We start from the raw sequence: 14,915 nt of genomic DNA on the forward strand, positions 1-14,915 counted from the left end.
AATCCGATTCATCTCACCTAATGAATTTTGCAAGTACTTTTCTAGGGATTTTGTTCATTGGTAGTTTGGGTCTCATTCATAATATTCTACAAAGACCGCACCCAGCGTATAGTGCCACACCATGCCTGCGAAAGGGTATGAACAGCACTCTGGCCGCTTCAGCCGCAAGGAGATGCGCTCTCTCTTCTCAGCTGTCTTTGCGCTCACAGAGCCCCGGGCACTCCGAGGAGCAACCCAGTTTTTCCTATAAGAACCCAAAGGACTTGAAGAAAACTGGAATTCGACAAAGCAACTTGCTCCAACATGCCAAATCTGCCGCATCCCCAATATCCCACCTTCCTCCCTCTACGTTCTCTACCCTCATCCCCACTCCCAACTTGAGAACTCCCCACCCCCACCACGCTGGATGTGAGGAAATGTCTTTGCGCCAGAAGGCGCCCAGAGCGGCGAGGCCACCAGTGACTCCCAGCGGCCGCACAGGGCGCTGCGCCCCTCTCGCCCTGGCCTCCCCCGCCCTGCGTCGGCCCTGCCGCCCCCGCGCCGCCTCCTGCGCCACGGCTGGAGGCGGATTCCTCTCTCCGGGTTTTCAGAGCGCCTCTCCGAAACCTCCTCCCCGCCCAGAGAGGGGGAGAGATCCCGGGCGCAATCGCTCCCCGGAGCGACCAAGGGGCGCGCGGGGAGAGGCCTGCGTCGGGGTACTTTCAAACTGAGGCGCGCGCACACACTCACACCCACCCGTACACACACACACACACACACACACACCCGTTTATATAGGCGGCGGCGGCGGCAGTGACCGGGGCGGCGGCGGCGAGTGCAGGAACGATGGAGCTGAGCCAGCCGACCCCTGTTGGAAGCAAGTGAGGAACCCAGGCGCACCCCGAGATTTCTGTGCTGGCGCTTGTCATCCTCCCGAGGGAACGGTGCACCCGAAGGAGGACCGGTTGGACTGATTTGCTAGAGAGAGGGCGGGGAAAGGGAGACCAGGTGAGCAGAGGAGCCCCCTGCGTATCTGGACTGTCTGGATCGCGCCTTGCCGGACTCCTGCCCTCTCCTTGCTCAGGTGGGCGCGCCGGGTCCCTAGCTCACTAGAGGCGCTCGGAGGAGAACAGAAAGTCGCGGCCCGGCTGCGCGGGATGCCTTTCGCCAAGCGGATCGTGGAGCCGCAGTGGCTGTGCCGGCAGCGGCGCCCGGCGCCCGGCCCAGACGAGGATGCGAGTGGAGGCAGCGCTGAGCCGCCGCCGCCCCTGCAGCCGCCTGGCCGGCGGGAGGAGGCCGAGCTGCCGGGGCCAGAGGAACCTCCCCGAGCGCCCCCTGCACCTCTTGGGCTGCCGCCGCCACCGCCGCCGCTACTTGCGCCGGCGGACCAGGCTCAGCAGCCTCAGGGCGAGGCGCCCGCGGCGGGCGAGGAGAGCGCGCCAGGAGTCCCGGAGGCGGCGTCCGCAGCTGGTGAGGCTTCCACCGCAGCAGCTGCGGCTGTGCTGCTCATGCTGGACCTGTGCGCAGTCAGCAACGCTGCGCTGGCCCGCGTCCTCCGGCAGCTCTCGGACGTGGCCCGGCACGCGTGCAGCCTCTTCCAGGAGCTCGAGAGCGACATCCAGCTTACCCACCGCCGTGTCTGGGCACTGCAGGGCAAGCTCGGCGGCGTGCAGCGCGTCCTCGGCACCCTGGACCCCAAGCAGGAGGCAGTGCGTGAGTACCCGCGCCGTCAACCCGCAGGGTGATCGGCTACTGCGCCGCACCCTCGCGCCTTCCCCTGTCACTGCAATCCCAGCCCCGAGGCGCCGCGCCTGCTGCAACTTGCACCTTACTCTCGCCTTCCCACCCCTCCCCTGCCCTGAGAGTCACCCCAATCCTCCTGGGGCTGAGTTAAGCCAGGCTAACTCCGATGAAGGCAGGGATGCAGACACTGGAGGGCAGAAAGTTGAAGGGCAGCCTCTGAACTCGCAGGCATCTGTGGGCTAAGAACGTGCAAAAAGGGAGTGCATATGGGGGCATAGAAGCAGAGAGTCTGTCATTCACCTCGTGGATTTGCCTTTCCCGTCCTTGGGAGGAGGGAAGGTTGCAACTCTTGTGGTTTCCAGCAACGCAGCCTAGAGCCCTATGACCTACCCATACATACTTGAGGGCTCAGGGAGTAGTGGATAACCTTTTAGAGCTTCTGCAGTACCACGGTGGTTTTGACACTCTTTCCATGACCTTAGGGGCTGCCCCATTCCCGAACTTATGCTTCTTGCCGGTGTGCGAAGGACGTAGTGAGGCACTCCTCTCTTCCTTGAGTGAACTCCAAAGCGCTCTACTGAAAACCCTTGGGGTCTGGAGGGACCGCGGGGAGCAAAGGGGAGCAGCTAGTGCTTGGGCTCTAGGGAGATTGAGGAGACCCCTGGTTATTTTTTTATTTTTTTATTTTTTGCCCCAAACAACCTAGGATTCCTTCTAAATGGCTCGTTCTGCCATCTGCCCTACGAAGATTCTGAGGCTGTTCTTCCCCCACCCCTGCCCCTGTGCATTGTTACCCAAATCTACAGGCATGTGTCGACTTAGGTATGAACCAGTCCTGCCAGGCAGTTTTCGAGGAGAAGGCGAGGAAGGAGGTCAGGAAAACCACTGAGCATCTTCGCAGCGCGTTGACTTCACTCTTGCGACATCTCAGAGCTCCTGATAAGTAGTCATTCTGTGTCATCTGCTGTCTAAGGGGTGCGCAGGCCAGTGCCCTGGTAAAAGCTCTAGCAGCAGGGGAATCTTTTAGGAAGGACCCTGGAGATAGACAGGAGTACTGGGCTGGTATGCGGGTCCTTTGGCGCCTAGTCCCGCTGCAACGCTCACGGCGAAGGTGATGTCAGCGACTCTGACTTACGTAAGAAGCTTCCTCTGTTGCTGCAGCAGCTGCACCCGCACAGTGGCCTAGGAGCACACCCGTCAAGGCATCCTTTCCTGGGATTTCCATGCACCTCTGTCCCACAACCCAGCCCAACCTCCTTGCTCTCCCTGCCTGCCCCTCTTTTTCTCCTCCTCCTCCAAAAAAAGAAAAGAAAAGAAAAAAGAAAAAAGAAAAAAAAAAAAAAAAAACCTTTGAACCCCGCCCCGGGAATTCACTGCTTTTCTGCAATAACAATAATAATAAGCGTAATGAATAAATGATGTGTGCGATCGGTTTTCGCAGCTATAAAAGACCCTGAGTTGGGTTAATGACTGGTTGTTTAAAAGGGCAATTCCAGGGATGAGTTCTGGAAAGAATTAGGACTGCCGTAGGCCAAGTCGTATTTTACTTTTGGGACTGGAAATGAGCACTTTAATCCTGCCTCCTTTTTACCCCAAACCACACAGCAGGGACAAGCCCTTCACTTTCAACAGCGCTGATATCTGGGAAGTGTGGTTGTGGGGTGGGGGGAGCGGTGATTTCACTTCAAAAGAACTGGAGGGAAGTTCTGCAGACTGTTGAGTGGTGCATACATTTCCCCTGTGTGCGTGTATGGCGGCGGCAGTGGGGGGAGGACACACCTCTCCTTAAATAGTTAGTTTTCACACAAATGAAACTCACTGCCAGAGCAGAATGTGTCCTCCTTTCTGCCCTTTCTTTAGAGGCAGCAGTAGTTAGGTATTTGGATTTTTACAGTCTTTTCATGTCCTTTTAACAGTTTGGAATATCAACTAATGGTTATGGAAATAAGAGAGGACCTTTAGTGTGTGCATACAGCAGTGAATATATACTCTATTCATGTATATTTATACGGGAATAATGAAAAGGCTAATATAATATCCAGGGAAAGACTTAAAATCTATTCTTTTTTGTTTTTCCAAAATGTTTTCTCTACACTTTGTGTTCAGATCTCTCTTCTCTCCTTCATCTAACTTTAGATGTCACTGTTCTTATTTGATGTCATAAAAGGTATTACCTTTGGGAGTAAAAGCACAATATTACGTGTCTTAGTTTGGGTGTCCCAGAAGGCAGAGACAAGGATTTCCATGCAAGCAGTTTGAGAGGGGATCTCAGGAAGCTCAGAGAGGGAGTGAGGAGGTGAAACAGGGAAGGGAGAAAAGCTGATACTTGGTGCAAACTGGTTACCACTACAGATAACTGCTGTTGAATTCAGTTCAGGACCCTTGGTAAACACATCTCAGATGTGTCCCGCTGAGAGGTGAGGAAGCTGGAATATTGGTGCACAACTTCTGCTCTTTGCAGATAGAAGGTAGAGTCTGTAGTGTGACTACCCTGGTTTCTGAGGCCTGCCTCATGTATGATCCCAGCATGCTCCTAGGGCCAGGTAGAGAGAGCTACCAAAAACCTGTGGTGTGCACAAGAATGTGTGCAGAGGTCCTCTGGGGAAGGTAGAGGGGCTCTGAGTACCAGTGGCAACAGCTACATTATTGCTCAGACCTGGGGGAGTTTAAAAGGTAGAGGAAGACTGAAAGTAAGTCATGTTCCCTTTTCTCCCCATTTGAGGTTGTCTGAGTGCCTCTATACTCCCTGTGTAGCCTTCCCACCCAGATTATCATGCCCCACACAGACTGCTCCATCTTCAGATAGCTGCTTCCTCTTGCCCTCAGACACACTGGAAGGCTTTTTGCAGGGATGACTTGATCTGAATTACCCTTTAGAAAAGTCACCCCTGAGGCAAGCCTGGAGGCTGGTAGACCAGTTAGATAGTGAAGCTGGTGTTGGTGGCTAGAACTAGGGAAGGAGCTGTGAAGAAAGCAAAAAGTGGTTGGATTTTGATTTCAGTTTGGAAATGGAATTGATAGGACTTACTGATAGGATTGGGTAAAGGGTATGAGAAAAAATAATTAATTAAGAAATAATGACTCAGTTTCTTTGACTGAAAAAATGTACAGAAGGTGATGCCACTTCCAAAACTGGGAAAGGATAGTGGAAGAGTGGATATTTTATTATGTGGGGGAACAGAATCAATAGTTTTCTATTTAAGCCATGTTAAGTTTGAGTTGCCTGATGTGTCTCACACAATTAGATGTGTGAGTTGACAGCTCAGGGTAAGGGGACAGGATGGAGGAGCAAATTCAAGACATAAAACTAGAGATGGAATGGTGAAGCCTTGATCTAGGGACAGTGTAGATAGTAAAGGAAAGAGGTCTAGTATGTAGCCTAGGAGAGTCCAACTTTGAAAGTTTAATAGGAAAGGAGAAAGGCTGAGAAAGAATAACCAGAAATCTAGAAGAAAAATCAGGAGAGTGTGGTATGATGGAAACTAGGAGAAAGTGCTTCAAGAATGGAGAGGGAGCTATGGGGGTAGTTCAATGGCAGAGCATGTGTTTAGCATGTGTGAAGCCCTGGGTTCAATCCCTAACACCCCACACAAAAAAAGGAAAGAAAAAAAGGATTGGAGGGTTATGGAGGGATATCATCTTGATTCAATGCTTGTGAGAGTAAGATGGGCACCAAGAACAGAAGAAATCATAGAGTTTGGTAACCTGTAATTAATTAGAAGCTTTGATAAGTGCCATTCCTGTTGAGGGGTGGAGGTTAAGGCCCAGTAAGAGGAGTTGGAGAAAGAACTGGAGGGTGGAAGAAGAAATAGCAATGACAGAAATTCTTGTAAGGAGCTTTGCTCCCAAGGGAAGTGGAGAAATGGGCCAGTGGCTAGAGGAGAATACAGTACCAAGGGAGATTTTCTTAAAAGGTATTGATATTTTAGGCAAGTTTACATTCTATGGAGAGGAGGAAATTGACAATGCTGGGGAAAGGAATGGGATAATTATGGAAGTCCTTGAGAAGCTGAGATGAAGTGAGATGAGAGCACCATTTCATCCATGGGACCTGGAGAGAAAAATGGAGCATAAAGGCAGAGAGGCAGGTGTGCTGGTAGACTGACAGATTGAATGGGGTGTTCTTCTACTATTACATCTATTTTCTCTGAGTTATGTGGTGAGGTCATCATATGAGAGGGTGTTGGCAATGTGAGGAAAGAAGGGAAGGTGTTAATAAGTTGTCTTGGGGGAACATGGATGCAATAAGGAAGTGTAGTGGGATTATCTGGTTGTGTTGAGAGCCTTCTGAGATTTATGGTCATAAACTTGAAGGGAGTCCAGCTTTTCAGTCACTAACACTTGATAGTTAGGAATTACTTCACGGACTTCAATGTTAAGCTAAAATGCCATCCTTAGACATTTTAATGTTTTATCTTTGATTATATTTAGTTACTGAGTTTTAAAACAAATTATATATATATATATATATATATATATACATATTAACATTTCTACAGAAAATCACACAGATTGTAAGTGTTCAGCTTGATTTATTTTCATAAGGCAAATAACTCAGGAGAACACCACACATGTCAAGAAATCAAACATTACTCTGCCTGAAACACTTTCCTCTCAAGCCCCATACTAGTCTCTATCCTCATTCCCTAAAGGTAACTACTTTCCTGACTTCTACTGACATCAATTAGATTTTCTTGCTTTTTAGCTTTATATGTACACACACACACATACATATACATATACTTTTAGTGTCTCATTATTCACTCAACATTATATTAGTAAGATTCTTCATTGTTGTTTGCATATATAGTAGATCATGAATATTATTTTTACCTTTTTTTCTTTTTGGTACCAGGGATTGAACTCAGGGGCACTCAACCACTGAACCACATCCCCAGCCCTATTTTTTGCATTTTATTTAGAGGCAGGTTCTCACTGAGTTGCTTATCACCTTACTTTTAGCTGAGGCTGGCTTTGAACTTGTGAACCTTCTGTCTCAGCCTCCCTAGTTGCTGGGATTACAGGTGTGTGCCACCACACCTGGCTTTACCTGCCTTTTAAAAAATATTTTTAAAAGATTTTTTTAATTTGTTCTAATTTATTGTATATGACAGTAGATTTACCTTCCTTTTGATGAGCTTATGTATACATAACTGTTTGGCATATATCTAAAAGTGAAATTGCTAGATGAAAAGGGATAGATATGTAGATACTACCTAAATTTTCTAAACTGGTTGTAGCAATTTTTAATCCCAGAAGTATATGAAAGTTCTAGTTGCTTGACATCCTTACCAATTCTGGTATCATCTCTTAAATTAACTACTCTGGTGGGTATGTAATATAACCTCATAATGGTTTTTATTTACATATTTTTCTGATGACTTGTAAAATTGAACATCTTTTCATATTTTTAAAGCAATTTGGATATTCCCTTTTGTGAATTACCCATTCAACACCTTTGCTCATTTAAAAATAAGGCTCTTTGTACTTTTTTCTTATTACTTTGTAGGAATTTTTTAATATACTGTGGATATGAGTCATTTGTCAGTTATGGGTACTGCAAATACCTTTTCTCATTCTGCAGCTTGACTTTCTACTCTCTTAGTATTGAGCAGTTCTTATGTGTTTTTCTGTGGTCCAGTTTATATCAGTCCTTTTTTTATGGTTAGTGTTTTTTGTTTTCTCTTCTGTTCATTCTTAAAATCTTTACCAGTCACAAGACCATGAAGATATCGCTTGTGTTCTAGAAGGGTTTTTTTTTTTTTGTTTTGTTTTGCTTTTGTCATTTAGGTCCCACAATTCATATGGAATTGATATTTGCAAATGGTGTGAGGTAGGGGTCAAGATTGTTTTTGTTCATATGGATGCACAGTTGGCCCATTGCTACTTATTGAAAAGACCATAATTTCTCCATTGCACTGCAGTGACATGTTTGTCATTCATCAAATGGATTGATTTTAGTTTTAGCAAAAACTTGTTGAGCTTTGCTATTTGTCAGCTCCAGTGCTAAGAGCTTTATATGCATTATCATATTTAATCTTCATAAGAACTCTAGAAGAGAGGTACTATTATTTTTCCATTTTACTGAGGGTTAGCAACTTGTTCCTAGCAACAGCTAGAAAGTGTTGGGGCCCAGAATTAGGATCCAGGTCTGAGTCTACATGTTATATTTACATCCACTAGACTTTTCTGCCATGTGTTTCCACATAAATCCAAGGAAATTACTATATTAAAGTCAAGGCCTTTCATGTTATAATTCTGTCCACTTGGTAAGTTTCATCTCTTACCCTCCCATTCATTGTCCTCCTTGCCTTCTTCACTTTCCACCCCAGTTCAACTCTATGCACCAGTCATACTAAAGTACTTAGTTTTCTCCAACTTCCAGGCTTTTTCATTCTTTATGTCCATGTATATGCTATTCTTTCCTTCTAGAACATTTTCACTAGCTAATTTCTCTTCATTCTTTGGTGCTCAGCCGACACATCATCTTCTTTGTGAAGTGGAATCTAATTTCTTGATCACCACCTCTCTGACCTCTTGAACTCCATGCTCACCTTTATTTTAACTTTTCTTATTCTGTACAGCAGACACTGTCCATGTCCTGTGTACATTCCTTTAGACCTCATCTCTAACGCTGAAGGCTACTTACTGTAAAATACTGTGACTTTGCCTTGAGTTTTTGTTTTCATCTGGCTAATGAATCAGGCTTAGCCTTGATGAAAGCCAGAGGTGTCAGCAAATTAATGTCCCTGAAGCAGCACTCAACCAAGGGTAGACAAGGAATTGGACAAATGCTTCAGCTCCCTTACATTTTGGAAATCAAAGTTCTAAGTCATATTTTGCATCATTTTCCAGAGTTACCCAGTAGGGCTGAGCTCCAGTTGCCCACAGTGAGAAGGAGCACAGAAGGAATCAAGTCTAATGATGATAAAGGACACTGGTTTCCTGATGTTACATCAGCCTGCTTTTGAGAGTGCTATTTATTGCCCTGTGGAATGGGTCAGTGATGACCAGGAGATGTACACTCCCTGTTGGAGGAGCATAATTTCAGTCAGAGCAGATACTGAAACTACTAAATCCAGAAAGGAGCTAGGAAGTTACACATTGGGTGAAGTGGACATTTGGGGTTGGTGTGGCAACACTAATCAGTTCATTCTGGTTTTGGAAGATGATCTTGTTTTCCTCTCCATTCTGTTCATTCTACCAGTTGTAAAAACCCTTTGCAGTCTGTTAATGTGTTTTCTTGAATGACTCAGTAACTGTGGTTAAGTTTCATTTCTTTCTGACTCTGCTCAGTGAATTTCTCTGAGGCATTATGAGATCCTAACAGCTCCATTGAAAACTGCTTTTAAACCCATCACAGAACAACTGAGAAGAAAGCAATCTTTCAGAGGTTAATAATTCATGGTTGTAATTTCATAACCAGTAATAGCAACACATTTGTTTCTAGACTTTTCTTGTATTGGATTGGGCTTTTAGATAAAAGCTACCAAACTACTTTAGTGAGGAAATCCTTGGGCTTCTGCTGGACTGATATTGCTAAGATGTTAACAATGAAGATTTCTTTCTTCCTATCTGTGATGGTATTTTCTGCATGATGCCATCAGAAAAGTGGTTTTGGAGTTTTTAGTCTATCTTTAATGGGCATTACCTTTAAATTACTATGACATATGAAATTCTCCTATTGTCTTACATTATCCCATGAGTCTTGAGAATTCACTGACTTCATATGGCACTAAAATTTAGGGTCAATGATAATTTTAAACATGGTTGGAATTTAGTTTTGATGTTTCTGTTTGATTTCCTTTTACTCTATTAAAAATTGTGGGATATAAGATTTTCTGTCACTGTATTAAATAAAATCATAGGAAAAGTATTCCTGCAATAAACCTCCTAACACAAAAATTCCTGAAAACTTTTTTTTTTGCATCAAGAAATCTTCATGGATCACATTTTATACTAAACTCAAAAATAATGAGTTAAGAGTGGTTTCTGAATGTAAGGATCTCATTCTAGGATTAAAATGTACTGAAACAATATTTTGGAGGGTACTCCTACTGAACAGTAGGGATCCTGCCTGGCTCATCTTTGTGAATGACTAAGCAGGTATGGTCATTTTTGTTTCTGACATAAGGTCCACCTCTCAATCCATTAATGAACTTGAGAAGGTTTGGATTTATTGAAATAACAAACTAAGAAAATGGGCTCATATGGAATATGCTGAAAAAATACTTAAGTACCTAAGTCATTCAAAGTGAAATTAACCAAGAATAAAGTTAATTTAACAAGTCATAGAATCTTTGGATCTTAGTGTTGAAAAAGACCATAGTACCCATGAAAAGCAACTTCCCATCCAGCTTTGGAATCTTTTTTAGGGTGTTCAAAATGTCAGCCCATCTTGTTTCTATGCCCATGAAGACTCCCAGGTATAGGAAGTGGTAAATGCCACCCCACCTTTGTTGCTGGATAGTTCTTATTCTCACATAGTCCTTATTTACCTTAAGTCTCTATTTTTCTATAGTAATAGTATTTTAGTCCTAGTTCTGATGTTTGGGGAATTTCTTTTCCAGGACATCTTTTAAGTGTCCGTAGGTTACTGTTGTGGTTCTTTTTAAGCTTTCTTCATCCCAGGTAAAACAACTTCATTTCCTTCCACCAGGTCTCCTAATGACAACTTTCCAGTTTCTTCCCACTTTGGTTGCTCTCTGCCATAGGTACAAAACATGGATGGTCCTATTCCTTTCTTTATATGAATGTCCACTTAGAACAAAAGTGGTCGATGTTTTAACCATTGCACAACTCTGTGTATTTTTGCTCTTATGGCCTGATGAACCCTCTTCTTTTATAATGGTAGTTCTTAACATGAGATTTCCTTGATTCTAGGTGTACAGTTATTATTTTGAACTTCAATTTCACAAGTCTCCCATTGTCTCTGTAAAATTGAATCTTGTTTGCTTTGTCTTTCATTTCCAATCAGTGGTGATGGTTTAAAATCTTGATTCAATGTGTCAGCTACTGCCCACAGCATTTTGCTCTCTGCAGACACCATAAACATGATTCTATGCCATCATCCACATCTTTGATAAAATTATTGTTTAGATGGACTCAAGACCAGAGCCCATTGCCAGGCAGTACTAGCAGCATCCCTCCAAATTGACATCTATCAATCAACATTCCTCGGGTACCACTGTTGCAGCAGCTACAAATGTAACTCCACGCCTTCCCATTCAAACCACATTTCTCCACCTTGCCCACAAGATCTATCATCATGAGCAAATGTCAAATGGTTTGCTGAAATCAAGATGTCTGTAGCATGCCTTTGATCTCCTGGTGTAATAGTACTACTCAAAAGGGAAATGAGGTTAATCTGGCTCAAACCAGATCCACTTATTACAAGCAGAGGGACCATTTAAATTTTCTTTTATACAATAGATAAAAAGTTTATATGGGGGATTTGCTTTGCCATTTTTGCCATAGAATGACTGCATTGTTGTACTCTAAGGGGATTCCCTGGGTCCTAGAATTAATTTATCTAGCTCTAGAGTGTCCAGTTTGTGGGAGGCAGACAATCAGGGTGTTGTCCCTTTCTGTCTTTTAGGGTACCTGTTGAAGACCTGATGTCCTTGTTCTTTGTTACTTAAGGTTTGTAATCCATGACATTTGGAGCTTCCTTAGGCTCAGTTTGTGTAAGGTTGGGAAGGGCATGGTGTATCTAAGTGTTGGGAACCAGGAGAGTATGTGGTTATGGGTGTGGACTCTGAAGCTAGACTGTGTGGGTTCAAATCTCAGCTCCACCCCTTCAAAGCTGTATGACTTTGAACAATTTATTGAATATTTATTTTTCTTCATCTATTATGTAATGGAGACAAAAGGGTACCCATTGAATCAGGTTGTTGAAAGGACTAAAGGAGTCAAGGTGTGTGACTACTGAGAATCCTGCTTGGTACATGGTAAGCTCCTGAGAATTATTGACTATTATTAGCTATTGTATTGATACTATAATTGGATCAGACAGAGTAGAAGGTATGCAATATTTTTTTCCAAGTAGGTGAGAACCTCTGCCTAAATCTGTAAAATGCTGGGTCAGGGGAAGGGTCTAGCTGATCAAGCAGTGCTGTGTCTCTTTGCATAGTCAAAGGCATCAGTTAAGGATCTTCTTTCTTTGTGAGCACTTTTTGGTATGCAACAAAGTTTAGAAAGAGAAAAATGATCAATAGCTTTATCATCTAGATTCATTCATTTATTATCTGTCAGACACTATTCTAGGCACTTACATTTGATTGGTAAACAAAAAGTTACAAAGAATCTATGTTCCAGTGGAGAGTAATAATCTCTAAACAACAAACATAGTACATTTGAGGAAATTGTAAAGCCTGTTAGGAGGTGGCAAGTACTATAGGCACAAAGAAAGTAGAGCAGGGTGAGGGTGATCCAGAAAGTTGAGGTGGGGTTGCCATTTTCAATGGGGTAGCCAGATGGACCTTATTAAGGAAGTAGAATTTAGGCAAAATTGGAAAAAGGTAAGGGAGTTAATTATGTTGATTGTAGACTGGAGAAATATTCTTCTGGCAGAAGACAACTACAGCTAGTGCAAAGGTCCTGAGGTGAGTACATACCTGGAATGATTTAGTGATAGCAAGGATGCCAGTGTGGTGGATGTGGAGTAAACAAGGAGGAGAGCAGGAGGAAAGGAGTCCAGCATGAAGGAGTGGGAACAGATCACCTAGGGTCTTACAGCAAACCATTGCCAGAACTTTGCCTTTCGCTCCGAGTGCAGCTGACAGTCATTGGAGGCTTTTAAGCCTAGGGGTAACATGACTGACATAGTGTTTCAAGGAATCACTTTGACTGTTGTGTTAAGCAGAGACTTGTGAGAGGCAGGAGAGGTAAAAGCAGGGAGATCAAGTAGGGGGCTATTATAATCCAGGTAAGAAATTGTGGCAATATGAAAAAATGGTTGGATCCACATTAGAGCTTTGACAGTTTTGCTTTACGTGTAGGGCTGGGTAACCCAACCCATACAGAAGGGAATAGAGAAGAAAAGAAAAGGAAAACCCTCTTTCCCTGTTCACCTGACAGACTTGTTCCAAAGAAACATGTGTTATATAGCATTTTGTGCTCCTTTTAGAGGGAGTAAGAGCAAATTCTCACACATATATCTAATGTGTTTGGTAAAGCCATTAATCTTGGAGAAGTAGGCACTTCTAGAATCTTGTTGATTATTCTTATTTGCTCTCTTGGAAAAACTTAAAAAGTATTTTAATACTTTTTAAAGAAAATCCAAGGCATAATTTACCTGCAGTAATATGCACAGATCTTAAGTGTATAGTTTGATGATTTTTCACAACTGTATCCACTGTGTAATCCACACCACTATTGAGATAGAGAAAATTCCCTTCACTTCAGGTAGGTAATACTCTTTTGGATTAAAAAAAAAAAAACAGTATTTGAACTCAGATGGCTTAGCACCAGCCCCTAACTGGGACTGTTCTATGAATATGACCTCAGAAGAAAATGATTCCACAAAGCTTCTGGGCTCTCAAGTAGAATTAGACTAAGAAATAACATTTCTATGTATAAGATTTCCAAGGCAAGCTAGAACAGTGGGATTTCCTTACTTTTGGTCCAATGGTGATGGGCTATTTATGACATCTTAGTGCTGGATTTTAAGGAGAATCAGGGTTTGGACAAGGATAAGAATCTGGCCTCAGAGTAATTTAGAAGTGGGAGTTTTCCTAAGATAAAACTAAAATAACATTTTAAAAGACATGTAAAAGGACCTTGTTACTCTAAGGCAATTTTCTAAGTACCAGAGAATACTGGTTTGCAACTGTATTTTCAACTTATTCTGGTGCTTAAAACCTCAGTGGAGGACAGAAAGTTGTTTAGAATTTGATTTCCTATTGTTCTATCTAAGTGCATTTAGATTTGTGAAATAGAGTTCAGTTACTCTTGATTTCTTAATACTACACATCTAAGAGAGAGAAGAGCTAGTAGCTATGGGGACAGATGACAGTCAGTGAAACATAATGTTCATTAGAATGTAATATCAATATTTATGTTTCTCTCCAGCCTGCATCTGGACTCTGTTCTTTGAGTCTGTATTTATACTTTAATAATTCAAATAAAACTGTATTTCCCTTTTTAATTTGGCACCAAAATTCTGCCACCTCAGTGGATCTCCTCCCCACCCCTAGAGTGACTCGTTTGCAAGATGGCACTTGTTTCTCAAGAGTTTGAGTCCAGAGATCAGTGTCGAGGGAGAAGAAGTACAGCAGCAATAAATGCCACAGAAATTCTTTTCCATGTGAGAAGTGAAGGGATTTTCTGTTTTACACACAGGCGAGACATAGGTTTGGATATTTGAGGCAATAGTGGGGAGAAGTGGGCAAATGAAGAAGAGATATTGGAAAGGGTGCCGTGGAATGTTTTCAAAGAGTATCATTTGAGTTAAATGCCTTTGGTGTGAGAGAAGAGATGTTGGAACTCTGCTCAGGTATCAGATATCACCCAGTGCTCATCTGGCAAAATTTTAGGCTTTGCTAATTAAAACTAATCCAATTGCATGAAGAAAAATATATTGTGTAAGGTTTCCTCTTGTGTGGCTTTACATTAACCCTTTGTTTCATAGTATAAGACAGGCAGATTTCAGGCTGGTTATAGGATGGAAGGTGATAATGAATAATGAGATTCACTTATAAATAAATATATTTAATAAAGACAATGAATGGGGAAGGTTAGACTATTGGTGTATAAATTTGAGTTTGAAGCCCTTCTGAATTTTCTTAATTGATTTGTCAATGCAGTGGTTTCAGTGGATGTTGAGTGCAAATGAAAATTCAAAAACAAAACCAAAATCCCTAAGAAATGACACCATCCTTTACTTCTTGACTTTGACTTAATTTTTTTTCCAATTTACTTTGTGTGCTATTCTGTGGCTTGATCAGCCCAGTCAAATCAAGTCTTATGTTTATGAAGTGTAGATTCAAGATTTTCTCCCTGAGGGACTGAGACTTTGATGTGATTATATGCTTGTGTTCCTAATTCAGATCACCTTTGTATAATAAAGAGCATATGTTAGCTTTTGATTTTTGGAGTTCAACCACTTACCAGCTGTGTGACCTTGGATAAATTCTTCATCCCTATGCCTCACAGACTAAGAATCTGTGAAATGGGAACACTATTAGTATTAA

General features: G+C 42.9%; 1 protein-coding gene across 1 annotated transcript in view; it reads left to right on the forward strand.

Annotated features, from left to right (window-relative positions):
* The first annotated feature begins 957 nt into the window (after window positions 1–957).
* Nhs (NHS actin remodeling regulator) overlaps window positions 958–14,915 on the forward strand; it is a 332,024-nt gene continuing 318,066 nt past the window's right edge. Inside the window, exon 1 of the mRNA XM_047535950.1 lies at window positions 958–1,692. Within this exon, the coding sequence (XP_047391906.1) occupies window positions 1,137–1,692 (556 nt within the window). The 5' untranslated portion in view covers window positions 958–1,136. The remainder of the gene's footprint in view (window positions 1,693–14,915) is intronic.

Source organism: Sciurus carolinensis, chromosome X (assembly GCF_902686445.1).
Source record: "Sciurus carolinensis chromosome X, mSciCar1.2, whole genome shotgun sequence".
Lineage (NCBI taxonomy): Eukaryota > Metazoa > Chordata > Mammalia > Rodentia > Sciuridae > Sciurus > Sciurus carolinensis.